This window comes from Danio rerio, chromosome 12 (assembly GCF_052040795.2).
Source record: "Danio rerio strain M-AB ecotype USA chromosome 12, GRCz13ab, whole genome shotgun sequence".
Classification (NCBI taxonomy): domain Eukaryota; kingdom Metazoa; phylum Chordata; class Actinopteri; order Cypriniformes; family Danionidae; genus Danio; species Danio rerio.
In genome coordinates, this window is record NC_141032.1 from 22,148,662 (window position 1) to 22,175,000 (window position 26,339).

A 26,339-nucleotide genomic window follows, 5' to 3' on the forward strand; every position below is an offset into this window, starting at 1 on the left:
TAAATGTTACACAGTTTATATGGACCAGTTTCCTCTTCCTATAGACCCTTTAAGTGTTTCTCCTTCCTACACAAGCTGTAAGTGTGATTAATATGGTTGCCTCATTGTCTGTAGTTTGCAAAATGTGTATTTAATTGTGTGTTGTATTTGTAATTGCTCAGCATGACTTGTAATCACTTATCTATTACAGATCTTTTATGTTAAATCTCTTTGAGCTGGTTCACGTATTGCATCCAAACCACGTTGAAAATGCAACGCATGCTTCTTCCTTTAACATCACGCAAAGGTGGGGTTTGGTAACAAATAAATCGCTGAACAAATTGTATAGGATTTGCTGGGATAATTAGGTAAAAATAATGCTTATTAAAAGACAATGAAAGGGTTTTTTGACCTTACATGCAAATCAGCCAGCTGTTAGAGACCTCCAACACCAAAATATGACCTTATATAGTGCATAATAAGGGCTCTTTAAAAATGTATATTTTCTTTTAAACCAGTATATTTTTAGTGCTGTATTGCTTTTTTTACTGCATTACTTTCATTTAAGCCGCAGTCGCTACTTTTGTATGTTGATTTTTTTATTTATTTTATTTTTTTTGTATACAGTGATTTGTGATATGTCCGGTAATTCCTGTCTAATCAAATCACACATAGAAAAATCAATGACCATTAAAAGTGTCAAAGAAGACAACCACTGATCAGCCATACTGTATGACTGAAGTCGCCAACTGGACTTTAACAAAAAGTAAATGCACTACAGAAAGTTACGATTTCAAATACATGCTCAAACGGCATGTAATGGGGTATATGCTGAAGCATGCTAATAGGACTTTTAACTTGCCAGTAACCAGGGTTAGGCGCTTCCGGCGAATTGAATGCCAATGCAAAATAATGCGAGTAAACTGCTATTTGTCTCGTTTTACGCTTGAGCAACTAAATAAATGCTAAAGTTTATTTAACTGAATGTATTTTAATGACATTACAACATCGATGCTGTATAAGGAACCATATAAATGGTAAAAAGTTCACAATAACAGGTCACCGGAAGTGTATCAGCATAAGAACAGCACTAGCTCAGCATATACCCTATCGGTCAGTGCTGCATAATCTTGGTTTTGCGACGCCAACTGCTGGACACTTGTAGATTGTTAGTCCGGACTGGATGTGCAGAAACCTAGAGCACAACCAGATTATCCTGTTTCCTGAATGAATACCTTTTATGGGCTGGTTCATTTTAGTGTATCATAAACAAACCATTTGGCTGCCAAATGAAAAACTTTTATGGGCAAGTTGTCTTACTGAATTACATGGTCAACAAGTGAATAGCTATTATGAGCAAAAATGTCAGTTATCTTATATAGTCTGCTCCTTTTAGCCAATCAAAACATTGGACAGCCATTACATCTGACTTGTCAAATAAGAGCATTCCTCGAAATACTCTTGTGCTTTTTTTTTTTTAGTAAATCAAAAAATACACTAAGTCCTATGTCCTTTATGAACCTAGCCACTGAATGACTCTTAATAACCAGTTCTTTTAGTGAATCAAAAACTGCATAACCATTGTCATCCAACTCCCAACTAAAGACTTTACAAAAAATGTTTAGGTGAATCAGAATAATACAACAGAACCTGTGTCATATTCACCGACAAATGATATTTATGAACCGGTTTTATGAATAACTATATATCGTTAAAGTGATCATCGGTATCGCAATGTGTGCATCTGCAATAGTCACATTGCATAGATATGCAATGTTGAGTTGGGATTGCTGCTTCAATGTTGATGCAGTTTAACCACAATGGGTTAAAATTTCATAATTTGGATGTATTTAAGGCCTGAGAAAGACTAAAATATTCAGCGCAAAAAAAAAAAAAAAAGTTTTTTTCAAGAACAATTTTACTGAATTTATACAATGAAGACTTTGTAATTTAATTTTTACATTTACATGTACAAAACCATAAAGCATGCACGGCTTATTTCAATGTTATTTTTGCTTTATTGCATTTATTAAATGCTTGTAATTTGCCTTTTACATATTTTGCATGATTCACTCCCCATACACAGAATCAACTTAATCAAAATGACTAATTCTCACTATTAACTAGTGGCTGATTAGCATACATGTTATTGAGATATTGGTTGCTTGGTATTACTAATAAACTACATATTCTGCATGATCTTATTCTACATCCCTGATCCTTCCCAATGCCTAAAATACCCTAATAACCATTAATTAGAAAGTGAACATCATAGTTAATTGTTTGCTAATATCAAGAATTGAATCTTCAAATAAAATGGGACCTTAATTTTCAAATAGTGCTATTCAATCATTTGGTGAAATTGTAAATACATTATATCACAATGCATATTGCAGAAAAACAAAATATTGCACAGTCAGATTTTTCCAATATCATGCAGCCATAACTTACAGCTTGCAATTAATTGCACTGCTTTTTTTTTCCTTTTTTTAAGTTGTCAGCCACTGTCAGCATTTTTGATGATTTTTACCAAAATTTTTCACCCTCAGAAAACTGACTTTAAGGAATATAGGACCATATTACACATGAAATAATGCAGCATCTGCTTTTAAACAAACAAAATCCATTTTATTAAAATAATGGTCATATAAATAAAATCAACCATCAAATATAAACCATTTAAAAAAAGTTTTTTTTCCTAAGTAGTTTATTTTTATATAGTATATAATGCACACACACAACTACCTCTAGATTGATGGGGACGGATACTTTCGCTCTGGCAAGCTCTGATAGTGCAGATACTATAAGCCATAGGAATGTTTACATGCAATCTGATCTACTCTATCTGATTGTCTTATATTTTACACCCAGGAGGCCCATTCTCATACAGGAATTTCTTACATTCTGATAACTCATTCAATCATACCTGTCAACATTGGGATGTGGAAATAAGGGATCCCAATTAAATAACAGAGGTGTCACTTTAAAAATGCTCTCATAATGAAAGCGTTTGATTGTTTTCCTAACTGTGTGTGCTCATTGTAGAAAAAACTTGTGTTTAAAAAAAAAAAAAACTCACTCACTCAAATCAAATTGTGTGAACATTTATTTACATCTATTTATCGTCTGACAGTCTTGTTTTAAAGGACTGCATAGGGGGGTTGATGGCACTTGTAATGGAAAAGAAGAAAATCCTGCCATTTTTATATTTATTTCAAAGTGTTTTCATGCCTAAATAAAATGAAAGCTCTGAAAAGATTCACCTTTAAAAGCAAAGGGCGTCCCCTGGTGGTTCGGTGGTATGGGTTGCATATAGCGACTATTGGCTCTTTAATGATTATTGCCATCCTTCATAGAAACATTGGAAAAACAAAAGAAATACGGGAAAATACCTTTACGGGATGATAGTGGGATAGTAAAATATGGGGGAATCCTGGGAAAAAACATGAGGGTCGACAGGTATGCATTCAGGACATGTGCAATGGCTTGCCTTACTGTAATATACCTCAAATGTGTCAAAACGGTTGTTGCTAGATCAGATATGGTTGTGGCCGGAGTTAACCAAAATTATTTATATTATTTATTAAATTTCCCATGAACTGTATTTTATTAATATCTACCCCACCCCCACCCTATACCCAACCATCACAGTAACAGAAAAACAGTAGTTGTATCCAGGGATGGGCAAAATACATTAAAATGTATTTTAAAGTAAAATACCAAATACCTCAGTTTTATGTGTATCAAAATAAACTACAAAATACAGCAGCCGCAACAAGTATCAAAATAAAATACTGTATTTTGTATTTTGTAAATACTACAAAATACTTTTACAAGGGAACATGACATTATTTTTGCAAACCGTCAGTTAATAGGCATGTTGGATAAATCCCTTCACCATTAAACTGACTTAGAGAAGTAAACAAAGATTGATAACAACAGCGTTGTATAAGCCAGCTTCTCTGCACCTCATCACCTTTACTGTAAGAATAAAAAATCAATCCAAACTTGTTTCATTTTGATTTTAGTATAGATTTTGTACAAATTTCATACAGAAAGTCCTGTTTTGAAGATAATGGGCTTCTATTATTCAGATTTTCCACAGAATTCGGCAGATTTCTGAAGATTTTTAGCCCATTATTAATTCTGTTTATTTACTTGAGTAAATGTGTAAATCTGAATTTATTCAGTTTTTATTCAGTAATTTATTATTTTTTATTTAATATATTAAGGTTTTAGTTATGATACTCAGTTGGATTCTCCTAAAATAATTCTGCAGAAATCCGCAGATTTTTACCAAAATTCTCAGCAGAAATAACAAAAAACGTCCGCAGATTCCGTCTGGCCCTAGTTATAGGTGTGCTTTGAGAATAAACCAATCAGAGTCTCATCTCCCATTTCCTTTAAAAGTCAGTTGTGTCGCGCCATAGCGCATTTGCTATTTACATGACGGATTTTGTAGGTTGAAAAACTGAGCATTTCACTTGCAAGAAAACAGTTAAACAGAGCATCTACAGCGTGAGAATGAGAGATAAGCCTCCTCATTGTTTACTTTCGCTTTCACTTTGTGGATGGGGAAACTTGTATGCACAGACATCCATTAGCCTATAAATAATTAATTTTGTTTGCTAAGCGCAAAGATTTGCACATATGAGCGCAAATGCATTTGCTATTTAAACAGCGTGGCGCAAAACGTCAAAACGACTCTTGCACCGTGCCACATTGCACCGGGTGTATAATAGGGCCCAATCTCTTTAATCACTGTAAAAAACATTTAATTCAGATAATGAGTTGAAATATAGAACTAAATGTCTTTATTGTGAAAATTACCATCTCTTAAAATTCTTATTTTTCAAAATTTTTGCAATTGTAATAATCAATACTCAATGTAAAATCACGAGATCTCAAAATAATTGGGAGTTTTTGACCAGTAGACTGGAATATTATTTAATATTTTGTTGTGTACTGATTAACTATGTCAAAGTTTGTAATTAACTATAAATAAGCACCTGTAGATCGGCTGGCATTTAAAACAGCCAATTTATTTGTGTAGTTATGGCCACTGTAGGACTTTTTTTATTTTGTTTGTCCCATTTTCCCATCTGATTTTTACCTGCTTGTGAATTTACCCTTGCTGTTTGTCTGTTGCTTTCTTTATGTGTGATGCATAATTTCCATCCCTTCTCCAAGCATTGATCAACATCTTCAATATAAATCAGATTTCTGTTCTGATCTCAAGCCTAGGCAAATAACTGAGAAAGCACCAATCTGAGGCTGCATCTTTATGATGTCATGTAGACTTCTTACAAAGTATTTTACAGTATTTTAAAATACAAAAATACTAGACACTAAAGTATTTTGATTCAAAATATAATATTTTCATAAACCCAATAAATTATCCAATAAATTAAATTTTTCAATGGCTACCCCCACCCCAACCCTAAACCCAACCGTCACAGTACTGTAAAAATAATAATTATTGTTATGCAGTGTCATAAAAACTTCTGCTACTATATATTGATGTGCATGTTGCACTTCCAGCCGGCCGTGTATCCTATCTAGACTTTACCATAAAAATCAAGCAAATGGCAAGAAAGTGTTCTCTGTAAATTGATGAGTTATCTTGTCAATGATGGAAAGAGTTAATAACTGTGGTTACTGGCAAGTTGTTCATACATTATAACAACGTGTAGCTAAGATGAATCAGAATCCTACATTTCCCTTTGGCTGCACTCCAGGATCAGGAACCGATAGAAATCCTCTATTTTTTCTGTAGCTCTTGAGGCTTGAAGCTCTGTCAAAATTCTCCTCACAAACTTGGAGTAAGCGAGTATAGTGGAAAGCAAAGACTAGACTTGTGTGATGTTCCCAGCAGGGGCATCGTCTTCATTTATATTTTGACCAAGTTTTAATGCTTGAAGTTTCTAGATAAGAACTGATTCTGTGCTGTATTTGTGCTGTAAAACCCAAGGTGTGAAAAATTGGCGTTTTATTTTTCCTGCCGGTTTCATTTACTTATAACACAAGAGCTGCTGTGGAGGTGTTGTATACAGCTGAAGTTTACAGTATATACGTCAAGCGAGACAAACGTGTTCCACACATTCCAGGTGCTAACGCTGTGCCCTCAGCTGACTCTCGCACTTTTTATAAATACTTTAAAACATTTTGATTAAGAATGTAATGTAACGTCTTATGTAATGTTTAATTATGTAAAACGGTGTACGTGTTGTCCACAAACACGGCATCAATAATTGAGATTTTACAGTAGGTAGTTTGTCAGCTTCATGTTTTCTTGTCCTTCCCAGATGAACAGAAGGAATGGAGCGGGCCCTTTTATTTCATCCAGGCTGCGGACCCACAGCTTGGCCTGATGAAGGCATGGAGGATTGGTGATTGTGATTCAGGAGGCGATGAGTGGGATGAAGAGGTCCAGCTCACAAAGCAGGCAGTGCAGGCCATCAACAAACTCCAGCCCAAACCTCGCTTCATAGTGCTGTGTGGAGATCTGGTCCATGCTATGCCAGGTTAGACAACTTTTCTATTCAAGTTGTGATGCACTGCAAAATTTTCCTTTGATTTAAAAAATTTTTTTTTTTTTTTAGATTCATTGATGTAAATAGGGATTATTTTTTTGTATTTGTATTTATTTTTATTTATGCTTCAAATATTTTGGTTTTAGGTTTTTTTAACAGGCTGATATGCATGCAAGGTCAAAAAACACTTTTATAGTCTTACAATTTGCATTTATTTTTACCTAATTATCCCAGTGACTCCAATATGATTTATTCTGTGATTCATTAGTTCCCAAACCTCTCCTTAACACAATGCTAATCTGCACTGATTGGTCCGATGACCCACTGTTGCGAATGTGATTGGGTGACTGCGTTCAGTGCGAGCCAGAGAGAAAATCCCCACTACAGTTTATCAACATTATTGAAGCAATCAGACTGCAGACTATGGGCCCTATCATACACCCGGCGCAGTGTGGCGCAAGGTGTGGCGCAGTAGTCTTTTGGTAGTTTCAGCTTGGCGCAAGAGTCGTTTTGAGGCGTTGCGCTAGGCTGTTTAAATAGCAAATGCATTAGCGCTCATTTGTACGCCCATAGGCGTTCTGGTCTAAAAAGGTAGGCGTTCTGAGGCGGACCGCTGGCGCGTTGCTATTTTGAGAATCTATAATAGATTTTTCATTAGACCAAAACTAACCCGGTCTAAACTCCGGCGTAGAGTTGCGCCTCGCTTACGCACTGCTTAATACGCACAAGAGAGCAATAGGCAAATATCTTTACATATGAAAAATTTTAAATATTAAGGATATATATAGGATATAATAAGAATAGATATAGAATATAAATATAAAGGATTAAAGTATTACAAAACATATTATTTTCTAGCCTATACAAATATGAAAAACCACTGCTTTTATGTCTTCTTCATCTCGGGAGGCTTTTTCAGTTCATACATAACAATTTGCTTTTGTATAATGTTATTATTATTAGCAGTATTATTTATTATATCCATATGTATATTTGTTTTATTAAAAACAAGCTTAGATTTGCCCACCTGTCAGGTTTTAGACCATATGGGGCACAGCATGTGTTTTAGGATATAACTCAGGTTTTTAAGCACATTTTGCTATTATTATTCATTTATTCGTTTACTGGAAATTAGAACTGAATTTAGAAATAGTTTTGAAACGATTATTTGCGCTTAACAAACAAAATTATTTATTTATAGACTAATTGATGTCAGTGCGTAAAGGTTTCCCTATCCAAGAGCGAAAGTGAAAGTGATCCATTATCTCTCATTCTCACGCAGTAGATGCTCTGTTTAACAGTTTTCTGTTAAAAAACTTTCAACTGTTAACTGTTTGCTTGTGAAATGCTCATTTTTTCTACTTAGACTTACTTTGCGTCCTGTAAATAGCGAATGTGCTTTTGGCACGACGCAGCAGACTCTTAAAGGTAATAGGAGATGAGACTTTAATTGGTTTATTCTCAAAACACACCTATAACTCATTAAGAAAATAAACTAAACCCTTTTAGACCATGCGCCACGGCGCAATGCAGATTTCCAGTCTTTAAATTAGCAAAAGCGCGTCCTGACACGCCCTGAAAGTGTTTGCGCCCTACGTTTTGCGCTCTGCACATGTCAAAATAGAGCTCTCAATGTGTAAGCCCACAGGAGTGCAATAAAGCAATACACTTAAACACCAGCATATTGCTTAATCTTAACCATAAGTAAAAGCAATGAAAAACATTCACACACACTGGCAAAAGCTGAACTATTTTAAAACTTGACCACAGCACGTGTATAGGAGCAGCTGATAAATATCAATGACAAACGGGAAAGGATTGCAAGCTCACAAACGCATTTATATCTGTAAACAAATTGGCACGCACCACGTTTTCAGAGTGCCTTAAGACGTAATATGTAAATATAAAGCGATAACCAGATACAGTACAGGCCAAGTGAAATGATTACAAGTAACAAAACACAATTAAATACAAATTTTACAAGCTAGAGTAAACAAGGAAGCAACCATTTTAATCGCACTTACTTACACTTGTGAAATGAAGGAAAAAACTAATCCATGAACTGTGCACTGATAAAGTTCCTGTCAAGCTCTGCAAAGTCCCATACATCAATAATCTTTCTTTATGCTTCCTTTAACAAACGAACAAACGACGAATCCCCTGTTGCAGGGTTGATTATTGCATTAATCAACAAAATGTTTACTCATCAATGATCACTCATCTTCAGTCATGATTAGTCCCAAACACTCTGCTAGCGTTTGAAGGGAAAGGCACGTTCATGTTTTACCGGATCTGGCACAGAACATATTTGGTATTGTTTTGTGTCAACGTCAATACAAACATGCAATATATCCGGACTAATAATGAATCATTTAAACTACTCTGAGTCAAATCTTTCATTAAAAAGTCATATTTTAAAATAGGTTTACTTTTAGATTCAAACCTCAGCTGAATGTTTTCATTCATTTAATAAAACCCATTATAGGGGCTGTTAAATCTAAAGTTCCCTCAAAAATGTAAATTCTGTCATCATTTGTTGGCACATGTCATTTTAAACTTGTATAACTGTCTTTGGTGAAGCATAAAATATGCAGTATTTTCAAGAAGACTGGTAAATAAAAACAGTGGTCAATGGGAACCAAAAATATTTTTATGCCAATAATACCTCAAAATAAAAGATATGCATACATTTTGGAATGACATGAGGGTGATTAAAAGACAGTGTTTTAAAAAGTGAAAAATTCACTATTATGCAAAATAATTCACATTATTGATTTTCTAAATTTTACATTAATAGTTGTATTAAATATGTTAAAGAAGTACAATTTTAATTTAAATAGTGTTTTATATTTAATTTATAAACTACTGATAATGTGTCTTCAAAATTTTAAACAAGATTATCATTATTTATAGCATTTGTTTGTTGAAAAGTTTTGCAAATTAGAAATGCTCTAGATGATAATGTTCTCATTTGAAGATACCCTTGTATTTATTTTGATGATATTTAATATAAAAGTTTTATATTAATAATAACTAAGTTGTACTGCATGTTTTATAAATATATATATTTCACCCAACCGGGGAAACTGAAAAAATTCTCACCTTTCCAAACCTGTTTGACTTTCTTTCTTCTGTTAAAAAAAAAAAAAAGATATTTTGAAGAAAGCTGCAACCATTGACTTTAATAGTACTAATTTTTTCTACAATGGAAGTAAATGGTTACAGGTTTTTAGCTTTCTTCAAAACATCTTGTTTTGTGTTCAACAGAAAAACAGAAAATGGAAACTCATGAAATAGGGCAGAGCTGAACAATTTGGTCTAAAATAAAAATCTTTTTTTTTCTTTTTTTTTTTTGCCCTCATAGTTCACTGGCATGTTTTGTACAGTAAATATGTTCACATATTACAAGTGAGAGATTTTCAAATGTATATGATGGATTACTTGATTTTAAAATAATAAATAAACACACACTATCTACTGTCTATGATTATTTATTGAACATCAACGCTAAACAGCTAAAATTAAAACACAAAAAACGCAGCTCTCTACTCTATCAACTGTCATAATCCCCACCAAAAAAAAAAAATCACAAAGCTTGCGCTACGCTTCGTTGTGACGCGTAAGTTTTTTTTTTTTTTTTACTATACATGTGTTCTTGGCAGAAGTACGGTATAATGTCATAATAATAATATAATAAGTAAAAATCATAATATTAAAAGTATAATTCAGCCTTAACAGATCAGGGACACCTGACTTCACACATGGTAGGAAAAGTAATATAAAAAAAATTAACTAGGCATGGGCCGGTATAAGTTTCTGATGGTATAATAACTTTGGATAAAAATATGTTATCACTGTATTTTGATTATTGCTCTAAAGTATATTCTTTTTAAATGTTTGAATAAAAAAACAATAAGTTTTTTTCTGCTTTGAGCACAATGGCTGTTTTTGAATTTCCATACTAAATGATACGCTAAAAACAGTATGTGAGCTGAGTAATATGTCCGAATTCATAAAAAATTGAAAAACAGTCAGTAAATGCAAGAAGTAGCTGGATGACATACTACTTCCTGTGAGATTTTGAAATACGCATCTGATGGATGCTACACTATCCCATGCCAAGAGAATTGATGAATGGGAGGGAAGTGGTGATTGATAAAATGGCGGATGAGGTACATACGATATATTTTATTTTGAGAAACATTTAAAATATTTTGGAACAGTAAACAATGTGTCCATTTCTTTTCAGCTGTAGATACTGTTGCCCTAAAAAAAAAAAAAAAACGTAAAAGAAAAAAATTATTTTACATATACCGTAGGAACAGTATTACAGAAAATTTTGGCAGTTTTAAAACCTTGACTTTTCCAAACCACATACATTGAAAACGATTATTCTCCCGTGCCTAAAATTTACCCTTGAAAAATTTGATGGATTATAGATTCTGAATGTTTCGATTACTTTACGTTAATTACCCAGCCCTATCACAAAAGTTTTGGATGCGCTTGAGGATGTGTAAACGGTGAGCAAATTTTCATTTTTGGATGAAATATTCCTTTAATAACACATTATCTTCATAGATTATAGAGGAAGAACTGTGTCTTTGGTAATAAACATCAAACAGTTTCATATAATTGTTGACTACTAATCATATAAAAATATATCACTAATCTCAATATGGATTAATATCAAATATTAAATTCAAGGTTCATAAAAAACACGTTTATTAGACTAACAGCTACTATTGTGCCGAGTAGTCCTTGATTCTTCCGCCAACTTCAATCTTTGAGGTGGCTGTTCGGAAATGGAGCTGTGAGCAATCTGAATGAGTCGACTACCTGAAATCTCTACACTTGTCTAATTGAGTTTAAACGGCAGAGCACACGGCTAAGAGAAAAAAAAATCACCAGCAAAGACCAGATGACAGTTTTCCTGCATACATAAATATATGCTGACAGGAAGTCACCTGTGAGTGTGACAAGTGTGTTTATATATTTCAGGGTGTCAGGTCTCTGAGTCAGTGTTTCCTGTAATGTCTTGTGCTCGAGTGCCAATATCAAAGCGGCAGTACATTTAAAGCCATCATGAATGAATTTAAATCACCCAAATGTTGACAGTAACTGGTTTTTCAATGGCTGACTTATCAGATTATCCCTTTTTTGGAATCGGAAAAAAACTCTGAGGTGTCATATTTTCTTGATTTAAAATGAGTCCAAGTTTGTGGCTTCCCTGTTGGATGTAATTTATAGGTCATGTTATGATAAGCTGCCTGTAAAAGCTCAGTCATGGAACTTTATGAGGTTTGGAGACCTTTAAATGGCCTGGCGTCAACACCTATTAATGTCAGCCCAGAAGAGCAGGCAGAGGATGCCATATACATTACACGGCACGTCCGTCACTCAGCCCGTCTTCAACGTCTGCTCCACATGGGCTTCAGCAGACCTACACAACTTCCTCCTCACCACGTCTTCATTAAGCATAAGTCGGTGAGAGAGAAAAGCTTCCTCTGTGTTTTATTTGTGGTGTAGAATTGAAAAGTTTTATTACTAATGATTCAACAGTAAAAGACTGTATATAACAAAGTAAAAATAAATGCCAACAGGAACATAAATTGGTCATAAATATTGGGCAAAGGTATAAAGGGGTTTGGCTGTTGTCTGATAGTGTTGGATGATGGCTGATTTTATCTAGGCAGGGCTGTGAACAGGTTTTGATTCAACTTGTTTTTCATTGTGCATTCAATGAATGTAGGCTATATGTTATGCTTTACAAAATAATACATTTACTGTTGTTTTTTTCAATTACTTAAAACTGTTTTGTTAAATACAGATATACACTTACTGGCTACTTTATTAGGTACACCTTATTAGTACTGAGTTTGACCCCCTTTTGCCTTCACAACTGCCTTAGTCCTTCACGACAGATTCAACAAGGTACTGAAAATATTTCTCAGAGATTTTGGTCCATATTGACATGATAGCATCACGCAGTTGCTGCTGATTTGTCAGCTCACATCCATGATGTGAATCTCCCATTACACCACATCCCAAAGCTGCTCAATTGGATTTAGACCTGAGGACTGTGGAGGCCACTTGAGTATAGTGAACTCACGTTCAAGAAACCAGTCTGAGATGACTTGCGCTATATGACATGGTGCATTATCCTGCAGGATGTAGCCATCAGAAGATGGGTACACTGTGGTCATAACGAGATAGACATGGTCAGCAACAATACTCAGGTAGGCTGTGGCATTGGCGCGATGCTCAATTGGTACTAACGGGCCAAAAGTGTGCCAAGAAAATATCCCCCACACTATTACACCACCACCAGCAGCCTGAACTGTTGATACAAGGCGGGATGGATCCATGCTTTCATGTTGACGACGTCAACTTCTGACTCTACTATCTAAATGTTGCAGCAGAAATCGAGACTCATCACACCAGGCAACGTTTTTCCTATCTTGTCTAATTTTGGTGAGCCTCTGCGAATTGTAGCCTCAGTTTCCTGTTCTTAGCTTACAGGATTGGCACCTGGTGGTGTGGTCTTCTGCTGCTGTAACCCATCTTGACCATGTCTACATGCCTAAATGCATTGAGTTGCTGCCATGTGATTGGCTGATTAGAAATTTACGTTAATGAGCAATTAAACATATTTATCTAATAAAGTGGCCAATGAGTATATATTATACATAGTATTAGTTTATTTTAAGTTTATTGATATTAACAAATGGAAACCTATAGAGGCTTGTTTTCACTGCGGAATTTAAAAAAAGACTTTTTGCAATTCTGTCTTTTTTTCTCCCAGATTTTTTTTCCAGTTCAGATTTGCCAATTTATATGTTATATCTTGCAATTCTGAGGAAAAAGTCAAATATAAACCAGAAATCGTAAAGGAAATTCATTCAGAGTTTAAAGAATACAAGAACGTCATGTTTTTTAAAGTGTTTTTTCTTTCGCACTCACCTAATCCATATATGTAATGTATGTAATAAAATGTATGTAAGTTTTTGAAATAGTATGAATTTGGATGGTATCTTGCAATTCTGAAATCTTTTCTCAGATTTGCAAAGGGAAAAAGAGAGAAGTGTGAGATTAAAAGTCACCATTTGATTTGGGAGCCAGTTTCAACCTTGGTGTATGGACAGAGCTTGACTGACAGATGATATGACTGGTCATAATGCAAATATTATATTTTCCTGTTTACTCTTAGGCCTGTGGGCTACAGCCTCAGTCTTTGTTTTATTTGCTTCATTTTGAACCACTTTCACACAAAATATTTGAATTCATATTGCAGAACGTTTTTGTCTTTTTTGAGGGGAAAAAGGGAAAACAAATTTTTAAAGCTTAAAAAATGGGCAGGTTCTGTTGTGGGGTGCATAAAAGAGATAGCACATGATCGAATGCTGGACAAATTTGACATTAGGATAAAGCACAATAGTCATCCCTTTTTGATACAGTCCAAGTGTGTGCAAGCTCTTTTAGCTCAGATTAATTCAGCTCCGGTGTTACAGGGAACGATACAGGAAGTCATTTATACCAACAGTGATCAGATTCCGTTCAGCATGCAGTATGAACTTCCAATAAAACAACACTCTTCCAGCAGTTCATAGCTGCGTCCAATATCTCGATTGTCATGGGGGTATGCTTGATATGTTCCCGAATGAAAGTAAAAGAGCCAAACTGCAGTTAAAGTCGACAAATTAGAAATGACACACACAAAATTACATGAAACTCCAGAGGAAATGTCGATAGCGTGGTGACACAATGACGTTAATTGAATTATGTGCCATAACATGTAAAACGAAATCATGAAAGGAACATTCAAAAAGCAGCTCATATAAACACCTTAATCTTATTGTTGTCTTAAATAGATTAAGGCAAATAATTTTGATTACTGATGTCCATGTAATTGGACGCATTGATCCTGTAGGCCTTTATGCTCACTCACCGGTGACCTACTCACACCTGCAGTTCTCCACGATGGACGTCCAGTGTTCTCCAGCCTCCAGCGCTTGACTGCAGCTCTGCGCAGGAAGTTTGGGCAAAGGAGAAATGGTTGTGCTCTGAGCCTGGTTTCTCTCAAGGCTTTTTTCTCCTTCACTTTCGTCAATTGGTGAAGTTTGTTCCTCGCCACTTTCACCAATGGCTTGCTTGGTTGGGATTGTGGAGCTGTGCATCAACGGATTTGCTCTTCAGTGTTTGGATTTTCAGCGGTGAAATTTAACCACACTGTACTGAACTGAACTTAACTTTAACTCTGAAAACTGGACTGACACTGTTTCAATTTGCTAGAACTTCTGTTACGCTGCTTTGACACAATCTACATTGTAAGTGTGCTATAAAAATAAACTTGAATTGTATAACCAAAGTCATACTACACTCACTGGGGTAGTACCTTTTTAAAAGGTACAAATTTTTACCTAAAAGGTCCATTTTAATACCTCAAGGGTACATATTAGTACCTAAAAAGTACAAAAGTGTCCCTCTTAAAATTTGCAGGTACTAATATATACTTTTGAGGTACCAATATGGACCCTTCAAGTACAAATGTGTACTTTTTGAAAAGGTACCACCCCAGTGACAGCTCTCGTACCTTTATTTCTGAGAGTGTTGATGAATAACGCTGAAATGTAATACTGTAGCATTAATACTGTATGGACAAGTGACAAGTTTCATTGTTTGAAACTAAGGTGTGCAGTATGAATGTAATTTTATGAATATTATTTTCTTTTTATATATGACTCTTATTTTATTTAACTTAAGTATGGAGAACTTTGCTGTGAATTTCCTTTTGAGATTAATAAAGTCCAAACAAACAAACGGACAAACTAATGATGAAACAAAAAGTCACGGTTGTTAGTTTTAAAGCCACAATGTGCAACTATAAAAAAGTGCCACTTTACCTAATACGTTTAAATCCCCTAAAATACAGTTTTATTCATTGTTTATTGAAGTCATATTTCAGAAATGATTACTCATCAAGCCACTGCACTGCCAAATAAATAATAAAAAACAGATAAAATCTTGCCTACCATGGTGTTAACAGTAGGTGCTGTTTTGGAACCACTTGTAAACATTGCATAACTTACAGTTTGTGTCTGTTTTTAAGTTACTGTACTGTATACACATGACTGGGTGCAGAATAAACTGAAAAACAAACAAGTTAAAAAAGAGAAGGCGGCATAGACGTGTTGAATTCTGCCACTATACCAAAGTGCAAGTGCGAGTAATGAGGCCATGCAAATAAGAAAAGCAGTAGTTATTGTGTGATTATTTTTCATCTCCACGAATAACAATATATACATGTGACAGAGTGCATATGATAAAGGTCTCTGCTGTGTTGTTACAGTAGTGCTGCGGGCTTCTGGCCCTCATTAAATGTCTGGATAGTTTGGCTGTAGAAGCTTCTCTAGAACCTCTCAGTTTTGACCCTGAGGCTTTTGGGCTTTTTTTTCTTGACTGCAGTAATGAAAAGCAGCTGTTGTTTGGATGGCGGGGGTCCATAAAGATTTTGTTGGCCTTAGTCTTGGTTCATCTGTTGTAGTTATCCTGCAGACCCCTGGTGAACCATTCTGACTGTAGCACCTCCTGTGTGGTGCGATTCATACAGTAGACAGTAATATAACATGACAGGAGTCTATCAATAGTGCACCTGTAAAAGAATAGCTGTATCTTGGGGTCCATCCTGAACCTCTTTTGGGAATAGAGGCTTTGTTGTGTCTTTGCCATTGATTTTTCTTTCGAATCATGAACCTGAAGTAGTCAGATTTGAGTTCAAATGCTTTTTGGAGAAAAGGAGCAAACATAAAAATCTCAGAAATCTAAAGGGAATGTACGTTTATGCCCAAGCATTTAAGTGCATGCATACACACACACATTAGAACATACTTGGAGATGCAATTATAAGCACTTCTGTGAATTTGTAATTATTTTGTAAATGTTTTGTTAGTTCTGTTTAACATATTTTGAAACAATAATTTTAATAACTAAAGTTCTTTCCATGATGACAGCAAATAACATTTTACAAATTATTTTACAATTGTGTTGTGTGTGTGTGGATCAACCTGATTAAACAAGTCCTTCATTGAACAGACAGTCAGCCAACTGGTATAACAGTTTCAGATCTATGTGTATGTAAACCCAAACTACAACAGAAATATACACTCACTAGCCACATGATTATTAGGTACCCCTTGCTACTACTACTGGGTTGGAAGTCTTGTTGCCCTTATAACTGCCTTAATCCTTTGTGGCATAGATTCAACCGGGTACTGGAAGTATTCTTCAGAGATTTTAGCCCATATTGACATGATAGCATCACACAGTTGCTGCAGATTTGTCAGCTGCACACCCATGTTCTGAATCTCCTGTTCCACCACATCCCAAAGGTGCTCTATTGGATTGAGCTCTGGTGACTGTGAAGGCCATTTGACTTATTGTCATGTTCAAGAAACCAGTATGAGATGACTCGCGCTTTATGACATGATGCGTTATCCTGCTGGAAGTAGCCATCAGTAGATGAGTACACTGTGGTAATAAAGGGATGGACATGGTCAGCAACAATACCCAGGTAGGCTGTGGCATTGACAGGATGCTCAACTGGTTCTATCGGGCCAAAAGTGTGCCAAGAAAATATCCCCCACAGCATTACACCACCAGCAGCAGCATGTTATTGATGTCAAATTTTGACCCTATATCCGAATGTTGCAGCAGAAATCGAGATTCATCAGAACAGGCAATGTTTTTCCAATCTTTTATTGTCCAAATTTGCTGAGCCTGTGCGAATTGTAGCCTCAGTTTCCTGTTAGCTGACAGGAGTGGCACCCAGTGTGGTTTTCTGCTGCTGTAGCCCATCTGACTCAAAGTTGGACATGTTGTGCGTTCAGAGATGCTTTTTTGCAAGGCATTTGCGCCCAGAGAACTGCCGCTCACTGGATATTCTCTCTTTTTCAGATCATTCTTTGTAAACCCTAGAAATGGTTCTGTGTGAAAATCACAGTAGAACAGCAGTTTCTGAAATAACCATGCCACGTTCATTAATTCATTCATTTTCTTGTCTGCGTCCCTTTATTAATTTGGGGTCGCCACAGTGGAATGAACCGCCTCCTTGTCCAGCATATGTTTTATGCAGCGGATACCCTTTCAGCTGCAACCCATCACTGGGAAACATTGATAATCACTCATACACTATGGTCAATTTTAGCATACCCAATTTACATGTACCACGTCTTAAGTTTGGACTTTTGGGGGAAACCGGAGCACCCGGAGGAAACCCACGCGAACACAGGGAGAACATTGTGGTGGGACGAACGTTATACCTAATGTGCCACCGCGTTGCCCCTATGCAACGATTAAAGTCACTTAAATGTATACGTGCTTAAATGCATTAAGTTGTAATTGGCTGATTAGACTTTTTGTATTAGTGACCAATTGGACAGATGCACCTAATAAAGTGGCTGGTGAATATAGCTCAACCTGATACAAAACAACTTTCATAAAGGTTCAAATAACATGAAAGAGAGGTATTACGACTAAGTGTTTAAGAAGAAAGGAATCTCCACTAAAAATGATATACAAAAAGTCATGACAACAACTGTTTTTGTTACTTTAAATTTAATTTGTCAGGTTAAAACTTAATGTTTGTAGGTATACAAAGTTTAACTTAATGTTTTTTTGGTTTTTTATGTTTTTTGACTGATGTTGATTCAACTACAAAACTTTAAGTCAACAATTTTTACAGTGTGACTTATTATAGTTCCAGGTCAGCATAGGATAGATTTAGGATTAAATGCAATGTTTAATTTACTAATTAATGCATATGATTCAAAATTTTGATACTAAATGCTTCAATGTCCCACAATTAGCAGTGCCTTTCCCCCTAAAATATAAATTTGAAAAATGGAGGTAAAATATATTTTTAAAATACTACTAAAACAGCATTGTGAGATAAAATATTGCAGTACTATGATTCTTTTTCTTTATTTCAGGTAGCATTTGTTTATTGAGTAAAATGTTAAATAAAAAGTTAAATAAAAACTTTTTAGTGTTTTTAAGCTTAGTTATGTTTTCTAAGTTTTAGTAAATCAATGAGATCATTTAAAGCTGTAAATTAAGGCAAATGGAAATATGGCTATAGTAAAAAAAATGTTAAAGGGCACCTATTGTAAAAAATCTTCTTTTCAAGCTGTTTGGACAGATCTGTGTGTTGGTATAGTGTATAGACCATCATACTGGGGTGATATGAACACACCCAGTCCTTTTTTTTCAATTTCACTACAAAAAAAAGGGTCGGCCAATTGGAGCTGTTTTGAAATCGATCGCACCATTACGTAGGTGTGCGATTCCCCCCGCCCACCGAATTGATTGACAGCTGCGAGTATTAACATATCCTGAGTTTGCCGTTTCCGCCATTATCAGCGTGAACGTCGAAGCGATGCCACCGAGAGAACACCCTTGTGCTATTTTAGGATGTAAGGCTCAGCACAAGAGCCTTCACCGTCTTCCTGCAAATGAGCAACAGAGGCTTAAGTGGCTGAGTTTTATCTTTGAAGACAAGGTGCCTGAAAATGTACCAAAACTGTTGTATGTTTGCGCTAACCACTTTAGCGTAGACTGCCTCGAGAACGCGGGACAATACAACTCCGGATTCGCGAGTAAATTGTTTTTGAAAACTGGATCAGTTCCTACAATACGTGATCCTGCCTCACTTCAAGTAAGTATTACATTTTATGTACTTCTAGCCTTAGCATTCTAATTATGATAAGCCTATGAATAGCATCTGCGGCTAAAGTAGCTTCGGATGTTTGTTTGCAAGTGTTTACCTCTTATTGTGCTTTTCAAAAACAGTCTAAATACTCGAAGCTGCAAATGGTAGTGTGTACATGAAGGGGGTTTAGCCATTAGAAACAGAAACCGTAGAAAAATAGCAACATTGTAAAAAGCAGTACCACTGGCTAACGTTACAGCTAAAGTTTGTTGTTAAATGTTTGTTGTACTGTAATGGTAAGCCGAAATGAATAGCATCTAAAAGTTAAAAGCAGCCAAAGTTGCTTCGGATGTTTGTTTGCATGTGTTCACTGCTATTATGCTTTTCTAAAACAATCTAAATAATCGAAGCTATAAGTGGTAGTGTGTACAAGAAGGGCTTTTAGCCATTAGAAACAGAAACCGTAGAAAAATATAAACATTGTAATAAAGCAGTAACCAGTACTGGCTACAGCTAAAGTTTGTTGTTTATGTGGGATGTTTGTTGTAATGTGTATACTGTAATGTTAAGCAGAAATGAATAGCATCTGCGGCTAAAGCTACTTCGGATGTTTGCGCGTTTACAGCTATTGTGCTTTTCTAAAACAGTCTAAATACTCGAAGCTTTAATTGTTAATGTGTCCATAAAGGGGTTTTAGCCATCAGAAACAGAAACGGTAGAAAAAATTAAACATTGTAATAAAGCATTACCACTGACTAAGTTACAGCTAAAGTTTGTTTTGTATGTGGGATGTTTGTTGAAATTTTTTCACTGTACTTGCACGTGGTCTGCAGTTGTTTACAATAAGATCGGTATGTTTTAATCAAATAAAGGTCATTTTAAAAAAAATTATGTTTTCTTACAAAGGCCACGACGTCGACAAAGAGCAACAAGGTGGATGTTTGTTGCCAGACAGAACCATTTCACACATCTTTACACAGTGTTGGTACCCAGTTGTCTTTTAGGACGCTTCAGGCTAAACGCAGGAGTACAAGTAAGTTAAAATTTCTCAGTTTATTTTAAGTTGCTGCATTAGAAACGTGTTTTATTATCTTCATAAACGTGCAATGTGATTAATCATAAAATTACACTATAGGTGTCCAGACAACAGTATCCAGTTTTGAACTGACTGTACCATCAGCATCCTCTACTGCGTTTATGACTTCGACACCCCTCAAACCTTCACTAAAAAGACCTCGTCTGGAGCTGGAGGAGGAGAAGGAGGAAGAAGAAGCCGAAGAGACTTTGACAGAGTCAAAAATTATAGCCCAAGACTCGGATGTGAGATTTGACCCTGCAGAGGAATGCACATCTGCAACTGAACCAACAGACTTGTCGTGAGTTTATGCATTATGTAAATTATTTGAAAGATTGTGTATTGTCGTCATAACATTCATCATCATTTTTTTTTTATTATGTACATGTGTATATTTATTTTTACAGAATCCAAGAATGCCCAGTTCATAACATTGCCAAGTTCATTGTCTATGAAACATGCCTCATGGAGCTCTTCAGTGACTGCCCAGTGTGTCAAAGGAGATGTGATGTAAAGTCACAAAGGCTTGGGACATTTCTGAGCGTACAGCAAGTCTGCCCACACTGCGAGTTTGTAAGAAAATGGAACAGTCAGCCAATTATTGGTAGTACTCCAGCTGGCAACCTGCATCTTTCTGCTGCAGTCTACTTGAGTGGTGCATAATTTTTTGTAGTTGAAAAGGTAATTATCTATCAAAATTTATCACATTTCTTTTAGAAACATAATATAAATTTTGTCACAGGGTGCATGCACATTGTACTAAAAATTCTCCTCTCTGTTGTCAGGTATTTGCTGCCATGAAACTACACATTTTTAAATATGATTCATTTCGTTGTCATGCAAGACTTTGCATTGAACCTGCTATTGTCCACAAGTGGAGAAATTGGCAGAGTGAAATGCTAGAACAGCTCAGTCGAAGAGAGAATGTGATTGTTGGAGGAGATAAGAGGGCTGACTCCCCAGGTATTTAGTCAAAAGATTTAATTTCTAATTCAATACAGTCTAATAAAAAAAATAAATATGAAATACATTACAATTATTCCAAAAATGTGTTTGAAATAATTATGTACGGTTTGTTCTTGAAGGTCACTCGGCCAAGTATGGGAGTTATACAATGATGGACCTTGCAACTAACACAGTGGTCGACCTAAAGTTAGTCCAGGTAATACAGAAAAGTGTTATGTGAACTAGCATAATTTTTTGGATGGAAAATGTGTGATTTTTTTTATATATATTTTTTTTTTCCTTATTTAAAATTTTATAGAGTAATGAGGTGGGCGGCAGTTACCATATGGAAAAAGAAGGCCTAAAGAGAAGCCTAGACCTGTTGGATGCCCGCGGTGTTCGTCTGGAATGCATCATCACAGACCGACATCCTCAAATACAGAAATATCTCAGGGATCGAAATGTCACTCAGTTTTACGATGTGTGGCATATCGAGAAAGGTATGTAATGTAGCAGTTATTAATTTACTTAAGATTAAATTGCTATTTACAGTTCTTACATGTTTATTATTATTTTTGTGTTGATGTCTTTTTTTTTTCTTTAATTTCCAGGAATTTCCAAAAAACTGGACAAGATATGCCAGATAAAGGGGTGTGAGAAGTTGCGTAAATGGTTGCGTAGCATCAAAAACCACATCTACTGGACTGCTGCATCATCCACAACAGGTCCTGAAAGAGTGGCAAAGTGGACCTCTATCTTAAACCATGTACATGAAGACCCCAATTTTCCGGCTTATCTGCATCCGCAACGGATAAGCAGAGACAAGAACAAATGGCTGTCGGCTGGTAAGTTGTATACAGACAAATAAAATATTCTTTGCGATTAAAACTAATGCAAAACAGAGCTTGTTTCTTTGTTCAGATTTGTTTTTGATTCAGACTCTAATACCTTAAATTTTTGCTTGTTTAGCAACGATGCCATTCTACAAGCTGGAGAAAGTTCTCGCTAACAAGAGAATATTGAAGGATGTGGCCAAGCTAAGTCCTCACCACCAGACGTCAACTGTTGAAGCTTTCCACAGCGTCCTACTGCGGTTTGCACCCAAAAATGTGGTATTCCCATTTCTGGGGATGCTATGCAGGTAAAGCCAATGATCAGAAATTAATATTTACAATACCATACAGTCTTGTCATGGTACGTCATTTACATTTTTCTTTGTTGTACTTGGCTGCACTGCATTACAATGAAAATGCCGGGCGTCCCCAGGCCACATCAGCAACTGGTAAACCTATTTACAAGCTTGCCTTTCCAAAGGCAAAGAAAGGAGAGTATAGGGTCCGAAAAGTGAAGACGCAGCAAACTTTCGGTATGTATATAAATGTTTATAGTATTTTTAATAATTCAATAAATAAAAAAAATAATTGCACTTTACATTCACAATGACAACTCGCTACTCAAAATACAAAATTAAGTTACTAAAGAGATAACTGTTATATTGCACAGGTTATGTAAAAGAGCTGCTGGACCTCATCTTCAACCAAGTGTTTGTGGACCCATCACCCTATGTTGATGAAGTGTTGGGAATTCACATACCACCTGCTCTATCATCAGCCTGCGATCTACCTGAGATGGAGGAGGCTATCTCCAGCAGGGTGACCCGCTTCAATCAATAGCTATCCTAAAACCCACATAGCTGCCCTGCTCTTCAGGAAACTGTCTCCGAATCTTCAGCACCACACAGGCAGGAATCACAACACGGACTCTCCGCCCGAGGAAACCCCAACACCAGCTCGCAAAGCTCCGATAAGCCAAAAAGCGGCACTGTCTAACAGAGACATAATAATGAAACATTGTTTTAGAAATTGCACTACAATTTGAACTTGGGAGTTATCACATATACATTTTTATTTTTGATAAAATAACTAGCTTTAACAACATTTCAGAAGTAATATTTTGTTTATTCAACTGCCAATGTTTGATATGTTTATGTGTTTGTAGATATACTGTACTTTCTAATGTTCATGGACAATTGTATTTCATTCAACAAAGTGACAACTTGAAGTTTATATTTTATATTTGCACAAGGATACATTTTATATTTGCCAATCACATTTTAATTTATACTTCAATATAAAGTTTTTATATGACTAAGGAATTGAAGCATCTTTTCTGAAGTGTTGATGTTTCTATGCCATACTGATTTTTATATATTTTAAGAGTTTATATATTAATGTTTAGTGAAATTAAAATTATTTTTCAATAAAAAGTACATGCATTACTCAGCCTTTTATGAAGTCATTCAAATTGTCATCTCAGAAATAGCAGCAACAAAAAAGGTACGTATTTCATTTTTATTGACATTGAGGTAAAGTTGGTTTTTATATTCAGATATTCGGACATTCTCCTTAATAGTATCATTTCTGTAAAGTATTCTTTGCAAATTCAAAATAGGGAAATCGTATTAGCAGCAAATGACAAAGTACAACATTGTTTACAGTCAAGTAGATAGTGTTAATGTTGTTTACAAGTCATACTTGCATGCTAAATCCGATCGATTGTTTAAACTACCATGGTAAACAATACAGGGACTCCTGAATGTGCGGATATAAAACCAACTTTATCGCTATTTTATTGACTACACAGCGTTAATGTGCTTAAAAGGAAAGCGAGCATGCAGATCATGAACAAGGTAACCTGCTATTCTTTCTATTTATTTAAACTCACTTTTGCACTCCACGAAGTCGCAGGGGACCATAGTCTGCTTTGTATATATTCGATGCATTTTGCAAGGAATAAATATTGAAGCAAACGGGATCCATTCCTGGATGCTCCGTCATGCACGAGGGTTGCAATTCCAGTTGATCCATTCGTCTTCTAACCTTATTACACGACACAGTTATGCTGTTTATTATCTCATTCGATGTCTTTAGAGCAGCAACGTAAACTGGAAATTTACCTGCGGTATCTCCCAGCAGCATACATTTTCAGCCTCAGTTGGCATTTTTTCACAATTGCCACACGAGCACCTGCCAATATTTGTCAACGTCAATATTCATGAATTACGAATAAATCATACCAATGCAAAATTTATCTCTGTGGATATCTTTATGTCTTGTCTGTGTTTGACGTAACGCATGACGTTCGCGAACTTTATCAAACAAATTACGGATGGCGCATGCATAGTTACATAGCGGCTGAAAAAGTATACAAAAACATAAAATATTTTGTATGTACCACTCTGACACATTCTGGCACATTCGGATTATAGATTCCTCAACAGTCGACTCTGCTTGATCTGTGTCCGAGTCTGTGTCAAATATGTAGGGTTGAATTGTGTTCCTCTCACTCATGATGACTCTTACTGTCTGCCTCTGTGATGCGGTGCACAAAGCAGACGCGCTCTTGGCTCCGCCCCCTTGTTACGTTGGGCGGGCAGTCAAAACTCATTATCATGTTAAACAACACACCCCAAAACAGCAACCCGTGTACACGCCTCTAAATTTACACTTTTTAACACAGCATAATAACAATATCTGAATTGCGTTTTGATCTGAACCTACATTGGCACACTCAGAAGAACCATAATATTACTATTAAATCTCAAAAAAGGGCTAAAATATGTGCCCTTTAAATTATTTTAAGTTATTTAACCTTTAACCCTTTAACTATATGGAAAGGTTTTTAGTACGTTTAACGTTTTTTGGTCTAAACCTGAACTTATCTTGACAGCCTATTCTAGTATTCAGCTTAAAGTGCGATTTAAAAGCTTAACTATGTTAGTTAAGTTAACTAGGCGACTAAAGTTTCTATAGAAAAAAGCACATTCATGAAAAATTCCTTACTCTGCTCAATATTTAAAATATTTTAAGATTTAACATTTCAGAGATAAGTACTAATATTTTTATGTTGAGCTGTATTGAAGGTGACCATTAGCATAAACAAAATAAAAAGAAAGAAAAATAAATAAATAATGACGTTATAGGAGACTTACTCGTCTACAGATGCTCAAATAAAAATCATCTGATTAGATCCCCTTAAGCAGGTTTGTAAGGATTCTGCAGATGTTTGCCAACTGCAGAGGGTCTTTTTAAATTGCATCATTTATTCAAGCAGTAGACAGTTCTAAGTGAGAATTCAACATTTTGCAAAGTAAATGGGGAGGTTTCAATCTTAGCACAATCATCTTCTTAGCAGCTTTAAGGTCAGCTAATAATACAATACTGATAATAATATGTGCTGATTGTTAACCTGTAAAATTTTTATATTATTCAGTAATGCATAGTTACAGGTTTCAGTATTGAAATCAGATCAGACAATTTAGATGCAAACTTAGTTCAGAACTGAGCAATGGGTGAACACTCCTATACTATATGAAAGAAAGTGCCTAGGATATTCAGAGTGCATACAATACAATTAGAGTTTGGTAATCTCTTTGTTCAATAATGTTTCAAGAGTTTACACATAGATATTGCTTGACAACTGTTAGCAGGTTTGGCATGCTGTCCCGGGAGAGAACACTGAGCTCGGAGATAGTTGAGCCCAGGGCTCCCGCAGGTCATGCTGTCCCGGGAGAGAACACTGAGCTCGGAGATAGTTGAGCCCAGGGCTCCCGCCAGGTCCATAGAGCATGTGAGGGGAGTACGAGATCAGGTGGTTCTCGAGAGCTCTCCTTTTTAAAGGAGGAAAGGAGGAGAAAGAGGGTGGATGGGGGGTTTCTTCGGAAAACGAAGATAAGAGAGTAATATCTAGCTAGGCTACTTATAGTAAGTTAGGATAGATCTGATTGGCTAACTAATGAGTGTCGATAGGTGGCCAGCTGCAGTCAATTATATCACGTGCTCCTCTCGAAATTAGTTTAAAAACTTCACTTAAGTTAAGCATGTTATGTGCAGTGGTCCATGTTCCATGAAAACCATGTTACACTTATCCAGGTATCTTTATTTATTCATTTTCCTTCTGCTTAGTCTTTCTGCGCTTGTCTTTGAACTGTGGGGGAATCGGAGCACCCAGAGGAAATTCACATGAAAACGGGGAGAACATGCAAACTCCACACAGAAACACCAACTGACCCAGCTGAGACTTCAACCAGCAACGTTCTTTCTGT

The 26,339-nt window shown here is 35.8% G+C and overlaps 3 protein-coding genes across 10 annotated transcripts in view; 2 read left to right on the top strand and 1 right to left on the bottom strand.

The window, feature by feature from the left end:
• Positions 1–26,339, top strand: part of cpped1 (calcineurin-like phosphoesterase domain containing 1) — a 72,157-nt gene that overhangs the window by 4,520 nt on the left and 41,298 nt on the right. For 3 of the 7 annotated variants that reach the window (XR_015503423.1, NM_001007413.1, XM_087274971.1), the window contains 1 exon segment: positions 6,285–6,503. Coding sequence is in view for 5 of the 7 variants with exons in the window: in NM_001007413.1 (NP_001007414.1) it covers positions 6,285–6,503 (219 nt within the window). In the remaining 2 variants the exon portion in view is untranslated. 7 annotated transcript variants of the gene reach the window in all.
• Positions 18,919–23,513, top strand: LOC147841373 (uncharacterized). 2 transcript variants are annotated; one of them, XM_087276210.1, is made up of 11 exons: positions 18,919–19,221; positions 20,122–20,248; positions 20,351–20,591; positions 20,698–20,971; positions 21,076–21,253; positions 21,376–21,452; positions 21,555–21,735; positions 21,847–22,080; positions 22,205–22,376; positions 22,502–22,601; positions 22,739–23,513. In XM_087276210.1, the coding sequence occupies exons 5-10, from the start codon at positions 21,088–21,090 to the stop codon at positions 22,581–22,583; spliced, it is 912 nt and encodes a 303-aa protein (XP_087132336.1). In that variant the 5' UTR covers positions 18,919–19,221; positions 20,122–20,248; positions 20,351–20,591; positions 20,698–20,971; positions 21,076–21,087; the 3' UTR covers positions 22,584–22,601; positions 22,739–23,513. The 2 variants fall into 2 exon arrangements, with proteins under 2 accessions (XP_087132336.1, XP_087132337.1); XM_087276211.2 differs by lacking the exons at positions 22,502–22,601; positions 22,739–23,513 and having other exon boundaries at positions 22,205–22,474.
• LOC147841374 (P2X purinoceptor 7-like) lies at positions 22,898–24,605 on the bottom strand. The gene is made up of 3 exons (XM_087276222.1): positions 24,192–24,605; positions 23,960–24,114; positions 22,898–23,060 (listed from the first exon to the last, which is right to left on the bottom strand). Exons 1-3 carry the CDS (start codon positions 24,234–24,236, stop codon positions 22,898–22,900), a joined length of 363 nt encoding a protein of 120 aa, XP_087132348.1. The 5' UTR covers positions 24,237–24,605.